Here is a 24,088-nt window from a genome sequence, read left to right as displayed (position 1 = left end):
ATTTGAGGGACTGCGTTCTATCCATATGGAGGACTTTTTACCTGATATTAGGACCTGGCTTTCGAATAAAACCGTATATTTCATACTGTAATATGCGTAAAATTTACTGAGAATTGTGAATACGTATGTCTTCTTGTATACAATATAAATATGTATTATTTTTAAATTAAAAAAAAAATAGATTTTTAATATTTCAGTTTTTATTAAACTGATTTATTTTATTATTCTATAAAAGACAGTATTTTGGCAGCATCATTTCTATTACATTTAATTATTAGGGTCTGCTTATTAAAAATAACTTTTTAGTTAAATACTTGAAAGCAATACCTTTTATCCTATTACTTTTATAGTCAAATATGTTCTAACAAAAATCTTCGAATTAAAATTTAAATGACAGGCCAAAGCTAGTGTCTTTTCCAACTAATAAACAAATTAAATGAAACATAAGTTAACACATACTAGATTTAATTAATATCTAAACAATCTAATCTACGAAATATAATAATTTCTTTACACATATACATATTTTTAATAACTTTTCTATAGACACAATTTAACATTGCGATCCAACCTATAAGACTATTAAGTAATTTAAAAGTAATCTAATAAAAAAGGAATTTTAACATAATAAATGGTCTTATAAGACTGATTACAGTCTCTAGTTCTAGTTCTAGTAGGAAGATACTCTGTTCTTGATTATCTGTTATGGTAGGTTTTATTGATATTGTAAATCTGTGGAAAAACGTGTTAAGTGATAATTTATTATCAAGGCTTATAAAAATCAAAAAATATTTACGTAAATGCGCTAAGCTCAACGAAGTGGTCTGAAATTAGAGGTCATAGTACGGACGAGAAAAAATGGAATTTGAATAATGTAATTAGCAGTTAGCGACCTTTTTACGTAAATAATTTAATATCAAAGTAGCTAATACCATAATTGTATTATAAGAATCGGCTTAAATATGTTTTCTTTTTCGATAATTTGCCTAATGTAATGAACGCGAAATGATCGCATTTGAAATTCGATATCTACAGTTTTGTGTTAGACATAACAATATATGTGTATTTAAACAGATGTTGGTTACAACTTTAAGGTAATTAAAGTATTATTTTTATTAATTTTAATTACGTTGTGTACTGTCTCGTGGAATGGAAAATGGGGCTCATGAATGTATCATGAATATTAAGAAAAAATACTCGATGAATAATTATTTATAAGCCTACACATCCGGATGTTATTTAAAATTGAATCCAGGACCTCTGGTTGTCTGGTAGGCGTCTGCACCACTTCTTTAAAGGTCGACACCGCATTGCTGATCCTATCTTGATGGTGTTTAGCACTTCCTATCAACAAAAATCCAGATTTTGCTGCGCAGTTCTTTCTACAATAGACAATGTGAAAAATTAAGTGTTATAAGAGTAATCTGTACACGCTTTAACAAGTAACTATGGAGTAAAATGTCTTGTAAATAAACATTAATTTAACCAAAATATCGATAGTGAAAAGTTTTAATTTTTATACTGCAGTCACGTGATACAAAATGGTTACAGATGATTATTTTTGTATAACATTTTTTTATATAAAACATTTCATTTGATGTTAAGTGCGTTGCCGGCCTTTTATGACTATTTTCTTGACGGAACCTAAATCGACTTGGTTCGGAAATACTTCAGTGGGCATACGGTTCCACATAGTGGTGGTGCGCGGCAAAAACTGCCTTAAGTAACTCTCAGCTTTGCAAACGCTCAGAGGTGATACGGATCGGATATTTTATATTCTGCCTTGATGAGACTCAGCTGTAGGTATTAGTCCGTACAACTCCTCTGAACACTCTCCATAGTAAATAAGTAAGTATATTTATTTGTGACACGAAAATATTGATCCAAAAACAAATGAATTCCATCGAAATCAATCCCTCTGAATACAATAGCCTTATCATTATTCCACACAAGTTAACATAACAAACGTTACGTGCCTCTTAGCAAGTCAAAAGTGTGTGTCCTTACACAAATTCAAGTATTACTACTTAATACTTATTAATAAAAATAGTAGTAACTGCTGTATTACACAAGAGTTCTTTAACTGCGAAATAGATCGTAACGTACATTGATATCCGCACTTTATTCGATAAAATCTTTTCTTTCTAAATTCATTGCTTATTGAGACATTTGCAATACTTCTCTTTCAATATATAAAATATTGATTGAATTTTTCAAATTCCCCTCCAGCAATTTTAATTTTTAAATATTTTATTTCGTACTAGCCTTACAATCACATTTACAGACTCATCCTACGTTTCTTTAGACTGTTGCCTAATAAAACCTTTGCGCACTAACCTTCTTGGTCTTTAGTATTTTTTACACAAGGAACAGACTATATATTAAATAAACAGAAATTATTCAAATTGTTAATTTTAATATTTCAATTTTATTTATATGTCTATATATTATTGTGACGTCTAAACGCTCTTAATTTTCAAATTTCAAAAAATTTAAAAAGTTATTCTACTATATTATATATTAAACGGTGTTTGAAAGTCAAATTAGAATATTTTCGTCGATACACAGATTACTTATATAATGCGACACTTTTAAGTCACAGATACAAATTTAAAAACTGTTTTATAACAAACTTTATGTATGCCTTCAAGACTTTAACTCCGTCTAACGTTCACGCGAGCATTGAAAGTGTGCGGTTCAGAGAAAGTGACCTTGTTGCATTGAGCTATTTGCAAATAACTTGTTTAATTTTGAATAATTTAACCAATTTACAATTTTCCACGATACTTCATTTTGCATATTTGAATATTAATTTTAATATTTATTGGATTATATAGATACATATTGAACTCAAATCGTATAAAATAATCAAATTGTCATAAATATATATATATATATAAAACAAAGTTGTGTTAGTTACACTATTGTAACTGAACGGATAAACCGATTTGGCTGATAGGTAGGTTAGAACCAGGAGATGGACATCAAACGTGGTATAAAAACGCAACAAACAGAAAAACTAAAAATCTGTCACTCGAAACATCAGTCTAGTCGGTCATTTGCTAAAAATGGAATAACAAAACGCTATTGTCAAGTAAACGAATTTTATCTATGGTTAAGTATGATAAAACATTTGGGTTTTGTTGATTTGTTTATTTCCAGTTTCTATTAGCTTATCGTGGCGATATTATCATCAACAAAGCCACGACCAAGACAATCGAATCTTTCCCGACAAAGCCGTAATACAATGATCGATTTTGATGAGTGTTTTAGTGGATTCGAGAATAGTTCAGATTATTTACAATTAGATGTTTTTGTTTGTGTTTTTCAGTACATACAGTGTTTAATTATCGCCATAGAAGCTTTACAAATGCCTATATATTTAGAAGACCCTTACTTTGCCCATCTAAAAGACTTAATTTGAATTATTTTTTGTTTGTGTTACAGTTTTTTTCCTATTTTTTTCCTACATATTTTCTCAGTCGGTGGTGGACCATGCAATAATGTGGTGGCGCATGCTCTTTAACCTCATAGAAATTAATTAAAACATCATTGAAAAGTGATGTGAAATGAATGGTTAGGTTAACCTAACCTTATTAAAGCCAAATAACAATTATTTTCCACTCAAACGCCACTTAGAATTTTAAAAAATCTAGCCTAACCTAACCCACTGGGCACTGAGACAATATCATTTACATCATGCATGTAATATTATCAGTTTATTTTTTATTTTTAAGCATGGTACATCCATGCACAAGGATGTACCATGCACTACCTTAATATTACTTGGAGTACTTACTACAAGTAAAGGACGGTAGAAAAAAAATTGAACTATTTTTAAGTGGAGCTGTGATTCGACAAAGATATCTTTCACCGCAGTCACAAAATTCAGGTAGGTCACGACGGGGTTGAAATCGCTTATCAGACTATAAATCTACATCAAACATTCTCGTATACCATTGACAAAACTATAGTTGCTTAAACTTATTTTTTTATCGTATTTTCTTTATGTAATGGAACCTTTTCAAACTAAACTATCTTTATATATTTAACGCTACTGCGCGTGTGTACACTGAACTCCTCTTAACGGCTGGAGCGATTTGAATGAGGATTTTCGTATACGTTTTAGGTGGTTTAGATTCAGAAATTAGCCCGACAGATGGCGCTGCAGTCGGTATCTTATCTATAAAGATAATAAACAGCCGATACATATAAATCTTTGGTGTATATGTGCGTAATTAAACTCCTAAACGGCTGGACAGAGTTTGATGAAATTTTTTGTTTTCGAGTGGAGTTGAGAATTAACATTATTATTTTTATTATTTATTATACGTCTGTCGGATCCGCCGGTAGTTATGATCGTAAGACAAGTGACTTTGTATTTCGATGTAATTAATATTTACATAACAAGTGTGAGTAAATTTTTATACACATTTTGCATTAATTCGATTGAGTAACAAGCAATCACGTTAACAATGCTTATTTCCAAACAATAAGTTACGAAACGGCGATTAGATGAAAAACCTCGGCAGCCTTTGAGCCGTGTGAATTCGTACGTTGAAAGTCGAAGCCTTAATTTGCTTGGAAATCGTTTTGTTTTACTTGATAAAATTGGTCAAGTCTTACTCGATGCCGGCCCGAATCGATTATTCAACTCGATGTTCTTGAACTCTTCGTTTTTAAGTATTATTAAGCTTACTGTATTTGCGTGGTTCTCTGTTCCACATTGTATATACACTAGAGAAGAATTTTTGAGATTAAGCATGGTGCCAGTTCTTGCCAGTTATTCTCGCGATTGATCTGGGAACTGGATATAATAATATTAGTAAATCGTTTATTTGCACAGAGCAGTGTTGGCCTTGTGGCTTCAGCGTGCGACTCTCATCCCTGAGGCCGTAAGTTCAATCCCGGCTTTGTACCAATGGATTTTCTTTCTATGTGCTCGCTCGAACGGTGAAGGAAAACATCGTGAGGAAACCAGTTTGCCGTAGATCCAAATGCGACGGCGTGCGTCAGGCACAGAAGGCTGATCATCTACTTGCCTATTAGATTAACAAATGATCCTGAAACTGATACAGAAATCTGAGACCCAGACCTAAAAATATTGCAGTGCCACTGATTAAATTACTTTTTATATCGTCTTTTACTAATCATAATGTCATAAGCAACGGTCAAGTTATTTATAAATGTGGCTATGAGGAGCTCTAGTACCAGCTCCTTCCACTTAACCGTATTTAACGAAGACTACCATGGAGAGTGTTCAGAGTTGAACGGATTCATACCTGCAGATGAGTTTCATCATCGGACGTCGAGCCAGAATACGTTTTTCCACCTTGACGTCCGACTACTGATCGTTTTTCAAGTTTCTACCGCGCACCACCATTATGTGGAACCAATTGCCCACTGAAGTATTTCCGAACCAATTCGACTTAGGGTCCTTCAAGAGTAGAGAGAAGATATCACTTGACATCAGGTGAGCTTCCTACCCGTTTGCTCTCTGTTGTATAAAAAAAAATGTTGTAAATACTCTCAAACGCTATAAAGGCACATTGCCTTTAAACATGTAGACTAAAATAAATAAAAGTATTTCAAATGTTAATTAGACATACAGTAAAAAACTTAACACCATAAATTTGCGGTAAAGTAAACAATGGCTTGAGAATACATGAGGAAATGTGTAGTTGGCGATTTCACGTCACGTGTACTGGGTTCAACGAGCCACTTTACTGAACTGTGAGAAACTGTTTCGCTTTAAATTTTTTTGTATGTTACTTTTCGTGTGTTAACGAACATTCGACAACGGTTTTAATGTCAGCCATTTAGACTTAATATCGTCTTTTCATAGAGCAATGTTTGGGCTTCAGCGTGCTACTCTCATCCCTGAGATTGTAGGTTCGATCCCCGGCAGTGCATCAATGGACTTTCTTTCTATACTTTCTATGTCCGCATTGAATATTCGCACGAATGGTAAAGGAAAACGGTTTATAACCAAAAACTCGATGGCGTGTGTGGGTCATAGGCTGATCACCTACTTGCCTTTTAGATTTACAAATGATCATGAAACATATACAGAAATCTGAGGCCCAGACCTAAAAAGATTGTAGTGATTAAATTATTTTTTATATCGTCTTTTGCTTAGATAAACTTATCGGTATCCAGCGCAATAACCATTCAGATATTTACTTTAGTGGCCGTTTATTTATGTATTACATAACCCGAAGGCGCGCTGTTTGATTACGAGGTAAACAATTGTTTCAATTGGATCGTAATTTACTTCAAGGTAAAGACTAATTTGGCTGGAGGCTGAAATTGCTATGACAGTCGCCATTTTGCTTAGATGAAACAAAAATCCACCTAATGTAAGGAATATTAATATTCCTTGCATTATCAATTACAATGGCTAAGTATTATTTATCGAACGGTTCTGCTTGGTATCCTAAAAGGTATTGTCTTTTGTTAACATAGCTTTTACACATGAAGAAAAACACTTTCTGAACGGATTGAAGCTATATATTATTATTAAAAACTTACAATTATTTACATAATTTTAAATTTTAATTTTTTTCCGACGTTTCGCGTGCTTTTCAGCGTGCGTGGTCACCGTGACCAAAATTTTAAAATTATGTAAATAATTGTAAGTTTTTCATCATAATACATAGCTTCAATCCGTTCAAAAAGTGTCTTTATTAATCTTAAAAGGTATTATATTAATGGTACAGGTAACAAAACCAATCATACCACTTGTTCCAGAGTTAGTGTTACATATTTTTTAAGTCAGTATTGTATTTTCTTTTTTATTAAGTCATTTCAATAAGTTATTAAGTTAGGCTAACTTAATTTAACTTCAAATTATTCCCCTTATATTGGTTAATGTTTATTTACTGGCAATACAAAAATCCACGACAGCGACTGGATACTCGTTGTATTCCTTTCTAATGACAATCTTTTCTAACGCTTAACGCAAAATATTATAAATCTGAAACCAATTTACTCTTCATACTAATTTACGTTTTACAATCAATGAAAAGTTTTGATAAAATATCGTTATTTTTAAGGAAATATAAGCTTGGACATAACAATTGTAGATGCGAGAAACATTTGTAAATCCGCCACTGGACCATCGTCAAAAGGACCTCACAATAAACAAATCCTTAGTAAATATTATCGCATACAGTTATCTGATTGACTAAACGGTTTTTTGCTATACGGCCCCGTATGAAAGCGACATTATTATATACAATAGAAGGACACGTAATACTAATGTTACGTCAGAACATCGTCATATCGATTTCTATTAACATAAAGTACATGTACTAGATACATATTAAGCTATCAAAGAAAGTATGTAGGAGTACGCGGTGACCAGCGATATTGGTTGCATGATATATTTATAGATTATATCATCGAGAAATCGACTATTGAAAATAAAAAGATGAATCTAATTCGCAACAGTAGTTCGTACAACAGAGGTCTGAGGGAATAAAATGCGTTGCGTTATCAAGCATTTGAATAATATTAGTTCTATTACTAAAATTGTGTGGCTCAGAGCATAATTTATATTATAGAACAGGGTCCAAACGGGCAGGAGGCTCGTCTGATGTTAAGTGATACCGCCCATGGACACTAATTTCTCCGCCACCAACGTAATTGCATGACCTAGGGCAGGGTTTAAAGAATTAGTACGCTCTTTACTTGAAGGACCCTTAGTCGAATTGGTTCGGAATTATTTTAGAAAATATATATTAGAAAATTTTGCTTGTGGTGGTGCGCGAAAACTGCCTTAAAAGCGCTCAGTTGTAGAACGACGAACTTCGAGGTGATACGAGTGGAATTTTATATTCTTCCTCGACGTCCGATGATCAAAGGCTGCAGGTATTAATGCGAACAACTCCTTTGATCACTCTCTATGGTAAATGTGGTAGAAGATGCAGAGTTACCCCACATCTCTATGTAACGCCAAGGCACAAGTTCCGTGCTCGTCGACGATTCGAACTGTTCTTCGTTAAATATGGTCAAGTGGAAGCTGGAAATTATTCTCGCAAAGCGATCTTCACACTTTCAAAACTATAAAATATAATAATAACTTTAGTTAGGGTAAACCCTAACATTTTTTCTTTTTAGATGTCAGTTTAGTTTTCGTTAATATTTCGAATGTTTTTTACCTCAGTTTGTATTTCTTTTTTAATACGTACTAGGGTTGCCAGGAAGTACGCTTGTTACGGCCGCCCGTCACCTAATAACTTTTGTAAATTCTTTTTTTATATTTACGTTTAAGGTTAACAAAGTATATAAATAATGTGCCACTAGTCCCAAAACGTCTGTTGTGAGTACGCAAAACTGCGTAAATAAATACGTAATGATTGTGTTTAAACGAAACTGAAAATTCTTTTTCGTTTAAGTGCTAAATTTAGTATAAACTGTATCTCACATAGTGCGTTTATAATCGTTGATTTTGTTTTAATCACATCAACATTGTTAGAAGGCGAGTGCGTCGCAGGACTTAAACAAACAGTTATTACATTAATATGCAATTTTACGTCATACACAATTATACAGACTAGAAACAGGATCTTTTCATAACCCATTAGCGTCATCCTTGTCTCTTTAGAAGTTATATGCTATATGCTAATCGCTATGAAACATTAAACTGCTTCTACCAAGCCGGAGGCACTTATAACTGTATTTACTGTTTACACCTATATTACTTGTACAAGCTAGTGTTATGTTCATGCGGTTTCAAGTACATGTTCTGTGTTTTAAATAGTTTTGAAAACATGGACGGAAAATTGAATTTGTACGTTGGCGGTACTTCACCGACCTCTACTAGGACATTGTCTTTATTGCTTTGTTTTTACAATGTAAAGCTTTTCAAAAGCAAAATATATATACTTATGTATACGTCGGAGTAATCTTTTCACTTCGTCAATATCGATTTTGTCGTCAGCAGGTTTAACGGTCGTAATATTCGTACATTATGTTATGTAATGATTGTAAACTATGAAACATGACTTTTAAAAGTAATATATGGAATCTCAATGATTAACCAAACCAAATTGACTCGATTATAATATTCACTGATAATCTCAGTATTCCCTGACATAATGATGAACACTATTGTATAAAAAAGTTATGTGAAAGAAAAATACGAACTTGTATTATTTTTTATAAATATCGATATCATAATTTTAATTGGTAAAAAAATATTAATTAATACAATAAAATATACAGCATTTACAATTTTTTAACCTATATAGTTATAATAAAAATATTTAAGTGTGGCAGTGTACCCTTATGGCTGGCACAAAAACTAATTATTTAAAAAAAATTATATGACTACTGAACTATTATGATCTGCATGCCCAACATATAACATTGTCCTCAATGACAAAAACTTAAAAATTCATAAAATTATTTAAAACAGTTCTATTCATAGAGTTCAGTAGGGCTTTTAAACGTGTAACTTAGATTGTTATCTCCCCCAAGACAAACACAAAAGTTAGTTATAAAACATTCATATATTTAATTTCAAGGTAAGTCGCTAATTTAAGGGTTGTAGCCTTTCATTGACTAGTTACAGTGAGCCAAATAGTTCATTACTTCAAACAAAGGTTCTGAAGTTTTTAATATACAAGTTCGGGTTTTTACCTACATAACGGAAATAATAATAAAAAATTGATGAAAACAATTTTAAAAAGTGTAAGTTACTTAATCGTTGAGCGTGAAAAGCGCCAGCTCTGGAGTCTCCGGTACTATCAACCAGGCGACAACTTAAATCTTTAATTACACTTGTGCACTTGTACCACACGGCCCAAGAGGCTCTACTCCAATGTGAACGAAAACTGTTTATTATATACCGTGTCAGCTTTTGTGCTTGTCCGAGGGAGGTGAGACAGGGGTGTCCAAACAAGTAGAATAAAAGACGTTTTGGCTCCAAAATGGCAGGAACATTGACAAAGACCAGAGAGCGGCGTATGATGTCGTTAAACGCGGCGGCTTTTGGCAATGCAAGCCATGGTGTTCAAGGCGACTTACTGCAAAGGGACAGGAACACTTATGGGGAGTAAATATGGGCGAAGGCAGAATTTATCTTTTCTGTTCTATTAGAGATAATTGCATTTTTTTTTGTTTTCTAAACTTAATTGAACATTATGCGTTTTATGTAATTAATGTAACAAACAGATTACTCGAAGACAATCTTGTACAAGAATCAAAAAATCAAACCTTAACATTTTCGATACGAATAGAAAAAGCTTTAACATAAAAAAAATGAAAAAAGAAGATAGTTCCGCTAGCCCCTACTCTAGGATTCTCTAACAACTCTACTAAAATAATCTACTCGATTTTAATTTATATTATTAATTGAAAAACTCGATTGATAAAAATTGTTAATTTTATTTAGAAAATGATTTGGGGCGAGGGGGCCTCCACTACTTTGTTGCTCCGAGGCCTCCAGACCTCTAAAACCGGCCCAAACAGTAGTTGACGTAATACTTTACTTTTATATTAACATAATACTTACAATTTTAAAATTAAACTTTTGGTCCGCTTCAGCATAGAACAGGTTGAAAATATGTATTATTATAAACTTATAATTATCATCATTTGGTAAATATCAACTCCGGGGAAATAAATACAGATAATAAAACTTTCTCTAGAGCTGTGATACTTTTTGACATTCAACACCTTTTGTCTTCAGTCACCGTGACCACGCACGCTGTAAGGCACGCGAAAGGTCGGGAAATATATTTAAAATTATGTAAAATAATTATAAGTTTATAATAATACATAGCTTCAATCCGTTTAAAAAGGGTTTTCTTTAAATGTGTAAAAGTTACGTTAATAAAAGACAATACTATGTTTAAGATTGTTAGTGAATGTATAAAGTTTTGAAACGTTAATGAAAATTAGTTGTTAGTAAAGTAGTTAAAAATACGCATCATCAGCGGAGTCAGTTTGGCATTTTTGCGCTTGGAGTTGTTACATCGAGAACATTATTAATATAAAAAAAACTTAAACAAAGTTAGTTTAAGTATACATTACGAAAGTGAATGAGTCACGTTTTCGTTTAGTTTAATCCATTAGCCTCTGGGTTTTCTAAGCCATGATATCGTTAAGCTAATAAATATTATTTACAATTGGACAATGGTTTTTTAACATTTGTGATATGCTTACACAGATGGCGTACCAGCGGTGATGGCAGGAGTTTATGTAGTCATATACGCGGTGCTGCTGGCCGGCGCCGCGTGTTACACCATCGACTGCAACCACGAGTACACAGACTGCGATACTGAACTTAGTAAGTAACGAGTTGTATGGGAGATATATTGAATCGCCTAGTGATTTGCAAGTCTCACATATTCGGACATTTATACTCCGGAAATAAACATAGTCTTTGTTCAATGTATATATATATATAGCCTTCAAAATGTTGGTGGACTCAATTTCCGCACTTAGACACTCAGTAGCTCCGTAAAGTCCTGGCTAATTAAGTCAGCCTAGCTCCTTCCAGAAGCACAGTCTCCTGGGTACTTTGCAGGTTTCACGGAGCGATCTCACTGCAGGATTTCTGTTCGTTGGTTAGCTACAGGCTCGCATTCCAGGACTATGTGTATGACTGATCTCTGCGCTGAAACAGCCGCTGCATTCTTATGGAGAACGAATTGGAATAGGCCTAGTTTTTAAGTTTACATACATATTAGTATTTTTAAAGTATCTCGCTTATCATCTAAATAGTTTAATCGGCAACTGTAAATACTAATAGACCTAATGATTAACCAATTTTGTTAAAATTGGTTAGTATCTGATTTTTACAAACAAATCAAAGAGGCTTTTAAGTTTAAAACCATTTTCTTGGGAAATGGTTTTAAAACGGTGGATCCAATTTCAGACCCAATGACCTCTGCAAAGGACATATTTTTATCTCGATCTACCTGGAAAGGTTCGACTTCCGCGGTCTTGTGAAGCGACACAAGACATTTTCTATTGCGACTTATCAATCTGTGGAATAGACTACCGGGGGGGGTCTTCTAGGAGACGACCTCCCCTTTAAAATACAGCATACTCCTCCCTCAAAGGCCGCAACGCACCCACTAAAATGGGTTGTCTTTAAAGGATATAAAAGAAAATCATTAACTCTCTATTACTAACACTTTATTCACATAACTCAAAGTTTTCAGCAATAGTATTTATTTTTGTTATAATAGGGGGGCAAACGGGACGCCCAAAATGGGCAGTCATCGCAGCCTATGGACACCCATTTTTAGTGGATGCGTTACCGACCTTTGAGGGATGAGCACACTCTAACTTTGTATAGTTGAAGGACGTATCTCTCAAGGAGGATGTAGAAGTCGATGCCACAGTTCACTAGTTCGCAAAAGAAAGTGCCTTATGAAACGGACTGGAAGACTTCCAGCCATCAAGTTGATGTTGATAAAATTTAGCGAGAAACGTTTATATGTGAACTCGTCGAAAGCATTCAAAAATGTAAACCTATATTATTTTCATGTCATAATGTATATATGATATTAATATTTCTTGACCTGTGTGGCATACACCTTAGCAATGAATGCCTATAATGGTTACATCACACGAGAAAAACGATATAAATTTATCGCAGATGTCAAGGTAATTGAAGTCACTATTAAAACATGCCTTTTGAATTGATATGTTTAAATCGATAAATGCGTTACTTATGAACAATTTGATAAAAAGTAAATGTGAAGTTCTGGAAACTCTCTCAAATTTAACTACGGCTTGAGATACGTAAGCAGTATTACTCCAGCTTCAGCGTGATGTAGATTCGATCCACGGCTAGGCACCAATGGCCTACGTGCATTTGACACTTGCTCGTACGCTGAAAGGAAACGCGAGGAACCTGGCATGCCTTAGACCACAACAGTTCTTGTATCAGGCACAGAAGACTGATCACTATGCATAACGTAGCCACTATTTTGATGCCTCATATTCTATATCATAACGAGAAAGTCACGAGTTATTTAAATGAATACAACGCTTTCTTACACTCTTCTTGATTATAAGAATTTGCATTATATGAAAATGTATTAAACACATAACTTATTGAAACAAACATAATTTTCTAGTCATAATTAAAAATTGGAACATCCTGTGAAAGGTTCATTGGTTCTTGGTAAGATTTTATATTTTTATATGAATCTGTAGATTATTTTACATATAAAATCTTAATTCAAATCCTGCGATAAAAATACTGTAATAATTTGTATTTTAATCCATGAGAAATAGATTTAACACATTATTTATGTAAAACGAACATATATAGAAAATATTATAACTTCCTATAAAGCTTCTTGGTAAGATATTTTTTTTTTATGTTTATCTGGCTCAATATTATGATCGCCCATCTCAACAGGTATATTGATAGCGCAACAGGTTTTGAAACAAGTGTTTCTTTATGGAAACGTGATATAGATCGTGAGTCATATCTAAACACGGGTCGTTCTGTTATATACCCTTACGTACGTACATAAGCTTTATTGATAACCTTTTCCCAACCAATACGCTAGGTTATTAATTTAACGTTTGAAGTTATACTTCTTTTGGCGCGTTTGGGAAAAATTATGAGAGTAAATTTTTACGATGCGCGCGCACACCGTCATAATACATATTAGTTTTTATTAAAGGCTAACTTGAGATTACATTTTGTTCCCTTTGGAGTAGAAACACTTGGGCCGTGGGGTTCAAGTGTACAGGCGCTAATTAAACATTTAAGTTAGGGCCTGATAAATAGTACCGGTGATCCAAGAGCTGGTACTTTTCTCGCTAAACGACTATGTATCGAAAGACATAGAAAATGCTGCCACTGGCAATTTTAATTACTTTTATTAGTTTACTATGTAGGTTATGAACTAATATAATATATATTTGTGTTGGATATATGTAAAATTTATTAAAATTCAAATACTGTAATAGTGAGACTGTCTTAGGATTCCATCGTAGTTGCATCATCCTACCTAATATTAAAACCTGGCTGATTAAGACGAAATCTTTCCAATTTATTGAACGTTTAAACGTAGCGGAACCGGCCTCGTAGTCGTGACTTCACCGCTACCTTTTCGGGTATCAACACATTCCATAAACGGCGCTCGTTTTGTTTGATTGCTTTTTGTTGAACTAAAGCGTCTATGTGAAATATTACATAGGTAAAAAAACATAAATGTTTAATTAGCGCCTGTAGACTTGAACCCTACGGCCCAAGAGTCTCTACTCAAAAGGGAACAAAATCGAAGTTGAAGGAAAGCCTCTTACATTTGCTTTTTTGCTTGAGGAAGGTGAGATGGGACTAACGTGTCCACACAAGTAGCATCTCATAGCAAAGATAATAAATAGAGAAAAACAGTTTGATCGTTAAAATTAATATTATAGAATCTGTACTAATTTGACCATAATGTGAGGTATGAAAAAGTTCGCGAGGAATAACTAACACCGGCTTTACGCATGATTGATTAGAATTTAATTTGTAACAGTAAGTTACAGGAATTAGTTCATTAAGCATTTTCTGAATGAATGTAGAACAGATAACATAACACATTAATATTATAAGGGATGCAACAGGCGGTCTTATCGCTAACAAGCGATCTCTTCCATGCAACCATAGTAAGGAAAAAAAATTAGAATTATGATGGCTACAGTGCAAAAAGTACATAACCAAATGTTATAAAATTAGCATCACCAACTTTAATCTAAAATATACAAAAATAACATTAAAAAAACTAAAAAGTTAATCTCCCGGATTCATGAATTGCAATGCAATACACTACTACTTACTTATTTTGGCTTAATGTCCTTGAACCCCACAGTGTCCACAGTGAGTGTTCATCGCGTTCGGTCTCGTTTTTCACCTCGTTCCAAGTATTTCCGATTCTCTTTGCCTCATCTGCAACAGCACGGCGCCAGGTTTGCCTGGAAGGGCCACGCATCCGCTAAAGAAAGAAGAAGTTTTAATTAGAAAAATAATTTAAGGTGGGTACAAGCAACACGAGTGAGCTAGACCGAAAGGTTTTAAAAAAGTAACACTACCCACACATTCACAATAAATACTAAAGTTAACAGGTGATGTAAGCTCTATGGACCGTGACTGTAGCGGTATTCTGACCGGATCGGACTATCAAAGTGAATTAAGAGATATTAGAGATGCTCGCTTCGGAAACTAAACTTTTACTAAATCTATCTATAAATATTTTATTAACAGAGTTGTCACCAAATATCTTTTATTCCTAAAAAGTGAGCTTCTATCTTTCTTTGTAAATAATTATTTTCTTTATTTATAAGGGGTGGGGACTACGGATCTCCACTTGATACCATCCTGACATACCAGTCTCGCTTCATCCACTTTCATGACATTCACCATTCCTGTCCGTTATGGGTATTTTTAACATGTCCCTTCTCTAGTATGTCCGGATTTGGGCCAGGTATGTTCCGACTTCACCATCCGTGATTGCCTTGTATATCCTACACCTTATTTATCCGTTCTACATAGCCAAACCATCTAAGTATTATCTTTCGTATCATTGTCATTCCACCCTTTACTTGATATGAAAAAAATCTGTGGTACTTGGCCTCACACGACTTTAATTTTTTGTATAGAACAGTGGGCAAACGGGCTTATGTGATACCTCGGACACTCTCAATGCCAGAATCGCGAGTGCGTTGCCGGCTTTTTATGAATTGGTACGCTCTTTTCTTGAAGGACCCTAACAGTCATATTATATGAGTGTAACCCATGTGTCCCACTCATAAAAAATATAATTGAGCATATATTTTTGCCGTGACTAGTTTAGTCATACAGCATTGTAGGCTATAAATGTATTTAGTAGGTCGATATATTGGTATTGTGAGATCCGGAGTGATTTGAAGTACTTAGTGATTTACGAACACCATTTGACACTCGTGCAGTCGTGTTTATATGACCTTGTCCCTCTTAAAGATGTGATCGACCGAGACAACGCGTAAGCGAAAGTTAAAGACCGTGATAAAGTCTTGAGAAGCTCATATAAGCTTATGTCGATTTCTAACGACTTATTTGAAAATTTAGGTAACATTCAGAAATTAGACTCAATGCTACGTCAGTGTAAATGTGAAGAAGTGGTTTCAGAGATGTTTATCAGTTAAACTTAATCTACTGTAATCTAATCAATAATCACAATAGGAAGATCTAAAAGGCTACAGTCGGCCAGTTCTTCTCGCCCGATTTGAGAACTGGCAGTGGTGGAACTGATGACTAGTCGTATTTGAATTCGTGTATGCGGTGATGTTAGTTATTTCAACTATGTATTTGCGTGTTGTTTCCACGAGAATGTCAGTGCGTGCTCATGTCATGTGGAACATGGTGTAATGGCTGCAGCTCCTTACAAACGTTGTGTAATACAAAAAAACTTGACGTTTAAAAAGAATGGCGGAGTGTTTATTGCCAGTTCTTCTCTTCCGTTCTACGTCCTTGATTTGAGAAATGGCATTAAATATAAAATTAGAAGCATTTAATGTATATTTCTTTTTTTGACGTTCATAAGTGTACAGTGTGTTACTTATATGAATAAATGATTTTTGACTTGACTTGCAGTAAATGTAAAATTAGAAGCATTTAATATTTATTTCTTTATTGACGTTCATAAGTGGACATTGTGTTACCTATATGAATAAATGATTTTTGACTTGACTTGCAGTAAATGTAAAATTAGAAGCATTTAATATTTATCTCTTTATTGACGTTCATAAGTGGGCATTGTGTTACCTATATGAATAAATGATTTTTGACTTGACTTGCAGTAAATGTAAAATTAGAAGCATTTAATATTTATTTCTTTATTGACGTTCATAAGTGGACATTGTGTTACCTATATGAATAAATGATTTTTGACTTGACTTGCAGTAAATGTAAAATTAGAAGCATTTAATATTTATTTCTTTATTGACGTTCATAAGTGTACATTGTGTTACTTATATGAATAAATGATTTTTGACTTGACTTGCAGTAAATGTAAAATTAGAAGCATTTAATATTTATTTCTTTATTGACGTTCATAAGTGGACATTGTGTTACCTATATGAATAAATGATTTTGAATTTGAATATAAAATATTGTTTTTAGTCTATCAGTTATATTCTTGAAGGTCAATCAAATTTAAATCTAACTTCAAGAGCTGTCCTTTTTTTCTTTATGAAGTTTGACAAATTTGTTCCCTCAAGACGAGATTAAGAAACGATGTCAGTGTCAGTCACGATACATTGAGTTGCAAACACAACATTTCGTATTAGAAATAGGAAAAAACTACTAAAATAAATGATTAAGAATCTGTATATGTGACTCGCAGGAACGGGTTTCGAGTCACAGATTGCTTATATTTTTTTAATATAATACATATTTTAGATGATGACTTTAAGAATGCTTATTCAAACAAACAAAACATAAAAATCTTCCCTCTGTATAAGAAATAAAACATTATTTTTGTATATGTCTGTTCTGGAAATGTCACAGTCTTCATCTAGTTTGATTTAGTCTAATAAAAACCCGGTATAATTGGATAAACACAACATCGGTGACATGTAATAAATGCAAAATATTGTTTATTTTTATTGGAAAAAAATGCACATATTACGCTCACTCGGCTGACTCTGCAATATAAAATTTTTTGGCTTCCGAAAGGAGAAACTTTTATATTAAGTTATTGGAAATTGATTGAAGCTTCGGATATAAAATATGGCTTCCCGTCCTTATTGAAGTGGAAAATTAGGTTTTCCGTTAAACAATTCCAAGTTCAGCGACTCAATAATTGCCCGTTTTAATGAAAGGTTTCAATTGTTTAGTCAAAACTATTACGGGGGAAATAAGTTATTTATTTAATATTACAGCTGTAATATAATAATAATATTAACACCATACAAATATTTCATTACTCTCAGATGCAGGACCTCTCCGCGAGAAAGCCTCCTCCAACTTTTTCCTTTGTTTATCCTTTTGGGTTACCATTCTTGGCAATCTACCATCTGTACAACTATATGCCACTTATTTTAATTCCAAGAGTTCTTCTATCACACTCTGGCTCATCCGTATTCTGGATTTTGTTTTGTTTTGTAAAATTTGTACCCTATATGTAAGGCTCACAAACACAAATCCTCCGTTTCTTTCAGTTTAAGGGAGTATAACAAAAATTACATCTATACAATTAGAAACGCAAGAACTTATTACACAAAACAAAATATCAGGCTTGGTCAAGATTTTGTTTGGTTTATGTTATTTTAAGAAATAAAGATATGGGCTTACACTTAATAAAGGACCGGCCATGTGTAAAAACGTCCATACTAAAGCGTTAAGGGGAAAATTTTAATTATTATTTTTCTTACTTAAAAAGGTTTCAATAAACGCTGCTGAATATTTAAGATCATTTCTGAAGGCATTCTCGAAATTTTTTAAGAATGCTAAACCTACCACTTTACGCAACATATATTGCTCATACAATCATTCGTCATGGTTTTCACTATTTCGAAATAAGTTTGGACCAAATCAATAGGATCTGGGGGTTATACTTACGTCATTTTTATTTACTCGATATTTGAATATGAATAAGACGGTATTTATGAATTAGCATTTTCATGCAACTACATGTTATGTTTTAATTGCTATATGCATCCGTAACAAGCTCATTATATAATAGAGATCCTCAATTATAAAGATGAGGAAGCGAAATATTAATTGTTTCTAGTTCCACTTAGTTTCACTAAGCATCCATGAATATTTTTAGATCATTACACGTTCTTTAATGATTTAAATAGTAAAACGACTAATATTGTTTAGTACATATGTATCGATGACCTTCATCCTTCGTACGTTAACTATGAAAAACACGGATAATTTAGTATTTATTTATGTTATTTGAAACTTAAAGGAAGTACAAATATTTTGTAGTAAGCAAAACCAAATGTATGGAAATTCGATGTGTTCATAAATTCAAAAAAATATCATACTGAACTATAAATACTCGATAATATATGTCGAATAGTGTATGATAATGATCGTAAACGATCATTATACTATATATAAATAACTGTGTAAACTAATTTTTGTATGTGTAATAGAAATTTGTTTAAATTTCTTACTTTTTTACTTGTTGTCTTTGTTAAGCCTTTTTGCATTATTGATTGCGATTGTCGTGTCCGTTTAAGGGAAACATTTTTATATGTTTATATATGTCTATTTGTTGTAATTAACATAAGATTATTTAGAACACAAATATAGAGTATCTACAATATTCTTAACCTACATAGTAATAATAACAAAAAATATATAAATAGAAAACTAAAATAAATCTTAGTTCCCTTGGAAGATGGGACGGGGTTCGCTATGGGATGCTACTTGTGTGGACACCTTAGCACTGTCTCACATCCATCTTACAAGGAAATAAGCTGGCGCGGCCGCAGTGCAGGCGGAAACTAATAAACGGCTTAATATACAACAGCATTGCCTCCAATTTCGATTTTGTTCCCTTAGAAGTACAGACTCTTGGGCCGCTTGAAGTGCACTTTCGCTAATTAAAGATTTAAGTTGGCACCTGTTATGTAGTGGCCAGATTTCAGGAAATGAAATGCTGCCAGCGTTAAAGGTACCTGCCTGTATGGTACTGCCACAGAAACCAAACTTTTTAAATTTGTTTTAATTGTCTGTTTATTAATTATTATTATTAAGAAAATTGTAAATACTGTATATTTGTGTGATGTGATAAATATTAAATTAAAAAAGAAATATTTGGTATCTGTTTGTCCTAATAGTGTGTCAATAAATAAATTCTCGATATATCAATTGATAATGATACATAATAACATGACCTTAAAGCGTCGTGATGACAGCTATTGCAGGAATTAATGAGGCCAATGATGTGATTATAAACTGTAATGATGCACAGCATGAAGTATGACTGTGTCATTAATATAATTATCAGGTATATATATGTGTGTATATTTTCACTGAGACATGAGACCTCCAACTATTCAAAGTTAGAGTGTACTCTTCTCTCTGAAAGGCCGGCAACACACGCACTAAATGGCTGTCTATCGGCTGCGATGACTGCCCTTTTTAGGCGTCCCGTAGGTTCGTTTGCCCCCTCGTTTTTAATTTCATAAAAAAAAATTACAAACACAAAATCTATGGTTAAAAATATTTTTTTTGCAGTACTCGCTGAACTACAATCAGCTGTAGTAAACGTAGCAAACCATGCTAGTTAAAAATTAGTTAACTAGATTAAGAACGCTGATTAAAATAAACCAAGGAAATCAACTTGAACTAATTTTCAACGCCGCATCTTTATATACATACGTAAATCTAGTATACATGGGATGTCAATGAACCCTCATAAACGGCTGGACCGATTGGAATGATTTTTTATACAGCAAATAAACAGCCGGTATCTATATACAAATCTTCTGTGCATGTGTTCGTAATTACATTTCTGAACGACTGGACAGATTTTAATATCGAGTTGACAATCATTTACATTATTAGATTATTTTTTGTATGTATCACGTGTGTACAGGACAACATCTGTTGGGTCCGCTAATATTTAACTAATATAATTTTTTGGTGCCTTCTCTCTTTGAATTTCGTTCAGTCGATACAGACAACAGTTTCTAAACGTACATTTTCCCGTACCTTTTGTCTTCAGTGACCGTGACCACGCTCGCTCTAAAGCACGTGAAACGTTGGATTTTTTTTAAATTATGTAAAATAATTATAACTTTATAATACATAGCTTCAATCCGTTAAAAAAGTGTTTTCTTTCTCTTAAAGTACAGTTAAAAAAAATTGATTTGATAACAAATCGTTTATTGTTTCAATTCTCAAAGATTATATTCAATGATAACGGCGTAATTAATTTGACGTAACGGATCCGTAGCAATCGGCCAACTTTTAAACTAGAACACGTTTATATCATATAATCTTGAATCAAATAGTCCAAAAATAAATGGACATACTTTAAAGGTAATCTCATTGAAACCTATAAAATCTTTACTGGCCACTATAATGTTCCAAGAGTTGAGAAGCTCTTTAGAGTGACAACACATTTGACAGGTTGCTTTATGAAACCGAAGACAACTCAAAAAATAGCGCGACTTTACATTAATTACAATCTAGCCAATACAATAATTATGGCTAATAAGAAATATTATGTTGACTTAATTTTCTACAATACTAATGAATAGCTTAAACTAAGGTTATTTTCATTAACACTCTTAATGTTCTATGTTTGACACTATGTTCATGTGTGTTATTAACTCGAAAGGTTTAGTTCTCTAGGCGTCTAATTCCTGTCGTGTCTAGAAGTTGGTTTGCCTCAACATTCACATGGCTATGTAGCCTGTTTAAGTAAGCTAAGGCAAACAGTTTCGCCGTATTTAGGACTGTATTCACAGTAAAATCCTTGTGGATACACTACTTCTAATGTACCATAGTGCATTGGCTATGTAGCCTGTTTAAGTAAGCTAAGGCAAACAGTTTCGCCGTATTTAGGACTGTATCCACAGTAAAATCCTTGTGGATACACTACTTCTAATGTACCATAGTGCATTGACAATGTCCCGAAGAATCTTGTTCTGAAGCCGTTGTATTATTTTTAAATTGCTCTCCGCTGTACGGCCACAAAGCTGAATGCCATATGTCCACACAGGCATTATATTGTTATTAGGGGCGATTATTAGAACTTAACTTAATAATACAAATTCCCTAAAGAACTTTCTTTAAAACCGAGTAGTGGCTGACTGAAATAGGCTTTCAGAAATTAGTGCATGCACTAGCGGGTTGGGAACAGTTGATAAATCTAAAATAATTTAAAAATATATGTTTTTAAATAGTATATAAAAGGGTTACCAAATCTTGCACATTATAATGAATTGTTTTCGAATGAATAAACACATTTTTATTTATTTGAATGGCACATGGCCAAATACCTAGACAAATACGCGCGTTTTAGCTTGTTAAGCTGCTAGTGTGTTTATCAACATAATAATACACTATATCATGTATATGTCGCAGTAAAGTAGTTAAATCGGAGAGTTAATTGAATCTCTAGACAGTTAATTAAAAATCCATATTCAACCAAGTCGCTAAAGTTCCGTCAGACAATTGAGTGAATGAAACATTTAACGAGTTTCCTAAACGTTCATATGTCACAAGACTAACCTAACCTAACCATTTACAATAAAGCAAAACACGGAATTTCCAAGGTCTCAGTTCTTCAGTTCTTCAACAAATGAAATAATCATGGTGGAGTCTTGTTTCACATTATTAATCAACACGCTGGCTTTCGGTCAGACAAATAGTTAAACGTTTTCGACGCTGCTTTATTTAAATTAAAATGCTAGCGACTCGATTGAATATCTACATTTAATTAACTCTCTGATGTAACTACTTTACTTACTTTAGTCCGCATATTACAAATGGCTGTATGCATAGCGTTTTGTGTGAGCTATGCTTATCGTAATGTTGTCATGAAAAGTCATTCGTGAAACTTACAAAAAGAAAAAGTTTTTATTGTTCACGTTCCATTGTTATCTATTTCATAATTCAACCGAGAGTCAATAAAAAGAAAACACTATTACATCTAAACTATTGCAACCTCACTTTCATTGTAATATGACCACGATTTTGTAATGTTTTATAATACGTACAAGTTTAGGCCCAACTATCTAACAGACGCAAAGATTTCTCTTAAACAGAAAGAAGTTTACTAATTGTATGTAGTGTCAAAGCAAGCATTTTTTTTAATATAAGTGTTTTAATTACAGGTAAATTAATGAGCGAAGATGACGAAGGACAGGCAGGAACACAAGTAACAATAGATGTTGTTCCTCCCACAACAACAACAACTACCAGCACTGTACCACCAACACGATCAACAACAACTGAAAAAGTTAAAACAGAAACGACCGTCACTACCGAGACAACTGCAGTAGAATCAATGATCAAACCGAAACCTAGACTTCTCAATTTAAGCGTAGATGAATTACAAAATTTCGCAAATGCACTACATAATCAAACTAACCAGAAAGAACCAAAGAACGTTGACCTCAGTGATGTTAATATGGACGAAGAAGATGAACTACCCAAAGTTTCTGAGCATAAACAAAAACATATATCAGATAAATTCTATTCAAATCTTCAAGTACCATTTAATCCATTAATGGCAATAGACAAGTCTGAAGAGGAAACGTGCAGGGAGAATGAAATAACATACAAGGTTTGTATGCTATTATAACTGCATAACTGTGTTGCTGAGTATTCTAAACATCCTAAATATTCTGTTTATAAACAGGCAAACATAATAGCTGAATCGTATCAAAAACGCTGTTTATTGACAAAATACGACTTCTCTAAATAGTATATAATTCTTTTCATTTGACTATTTATTGTTTATTTTATATAATAGGAGGGCAAACGAGCCTGCTCCCAAAAAGGGCAGTCATGGCAGCCCATGGACATCTATTATTAGTGGGTGCGTTGCCGGCCTTTGCGGGAGGAGTAGACCTAACTTTGAATAGGTGGAGGTCGTATCTCTCAGGAAAGACCCCCACCAGGAGTCGCTTCCATAGTTCGCTAGTTCGCAAAAGAAAGTTCCTTGTGAAAGACTTCCAGCCATCAAGGTGATGCTGATAGAATTTTGAATTGATACAGCTCGTACGGTGTTGAAGCGAGGCAGGAGGGATTGATCATGACATAGCTATTGTATATTATTAGGTACCAGCGAATCCGACAGACGTCATCCAGTCTTTACTATGAATATTGATTTAGAATTGGTATAATTATCTAAAAATGCTTTATGACATTCAAAATTCTTTGTTTGTTTTTCTGACGCGTATATAAGTAGTTTTGTTGGTATTCCGACATGGGAACAGGCCATGTGAAAAACATGGATTTTCAAGATTAATGCCACAAACAATTAGCGACTGTAATTATGGTATATGTATTTTATCAATATAATTACTCCGATCGAAGCATTACTTTTAATGATTTTTAATATGGTGGTTAAGTATACTTAAATTTTCTAATTTCCGCGCTGTTTTCTTAATT

The 24,088-nt window shown here is 33.4% G+C and overlaps 1 protein-coding gene across 2 annotated transcripts in view; it reads left to right on the top strand.

Moving 5' to 3' along the window:
* LOC123716394 (putative epidermal cell surface receptor) overlaps window positions 1–24,088 on the top strand; it is a 40,881-nt gene that overhangs the window by 1,513 nt on the left and 15,280 nt on the right. For both annotated transcript variants that reach the window (XM_045672116.1, XM_045672115.1), the window contains exons 2-3: window positions 11,177–11,296; window positions 22,807–23,258. In XM_045672116.1, coding sequence (XP_045528072.1) covers window positions 11,194–11,296; window positions 22,807–23,258 — 555 coding nt within the window. In that variant the 5' untranslated portion in view covers window positions 11,177–11,193. The remainder of the gene's footprint in view (window positions 1–11,176; window positions 11,297–22,806; window positions 23,259–24,088) is intronic.

Source organism: Pieris brassicae, chromosome 11 (assembly GCF_905147105.1).
Source record: "Pieris brassicae chromosome 11, ilPieBrab1.1, whole genome shotgun sequence".
Classification (NCBI taxonomy): Eukaryota; Metazoa; Arthropoda; class Insecta; order Lepidoptera; family Pieridae; genus Pieris; species Pieris brassicae.
Note: the sequence above shows the minus strand (reverse complement) of the source record. Positions and strands in the feature narration are given on the sequence as shown.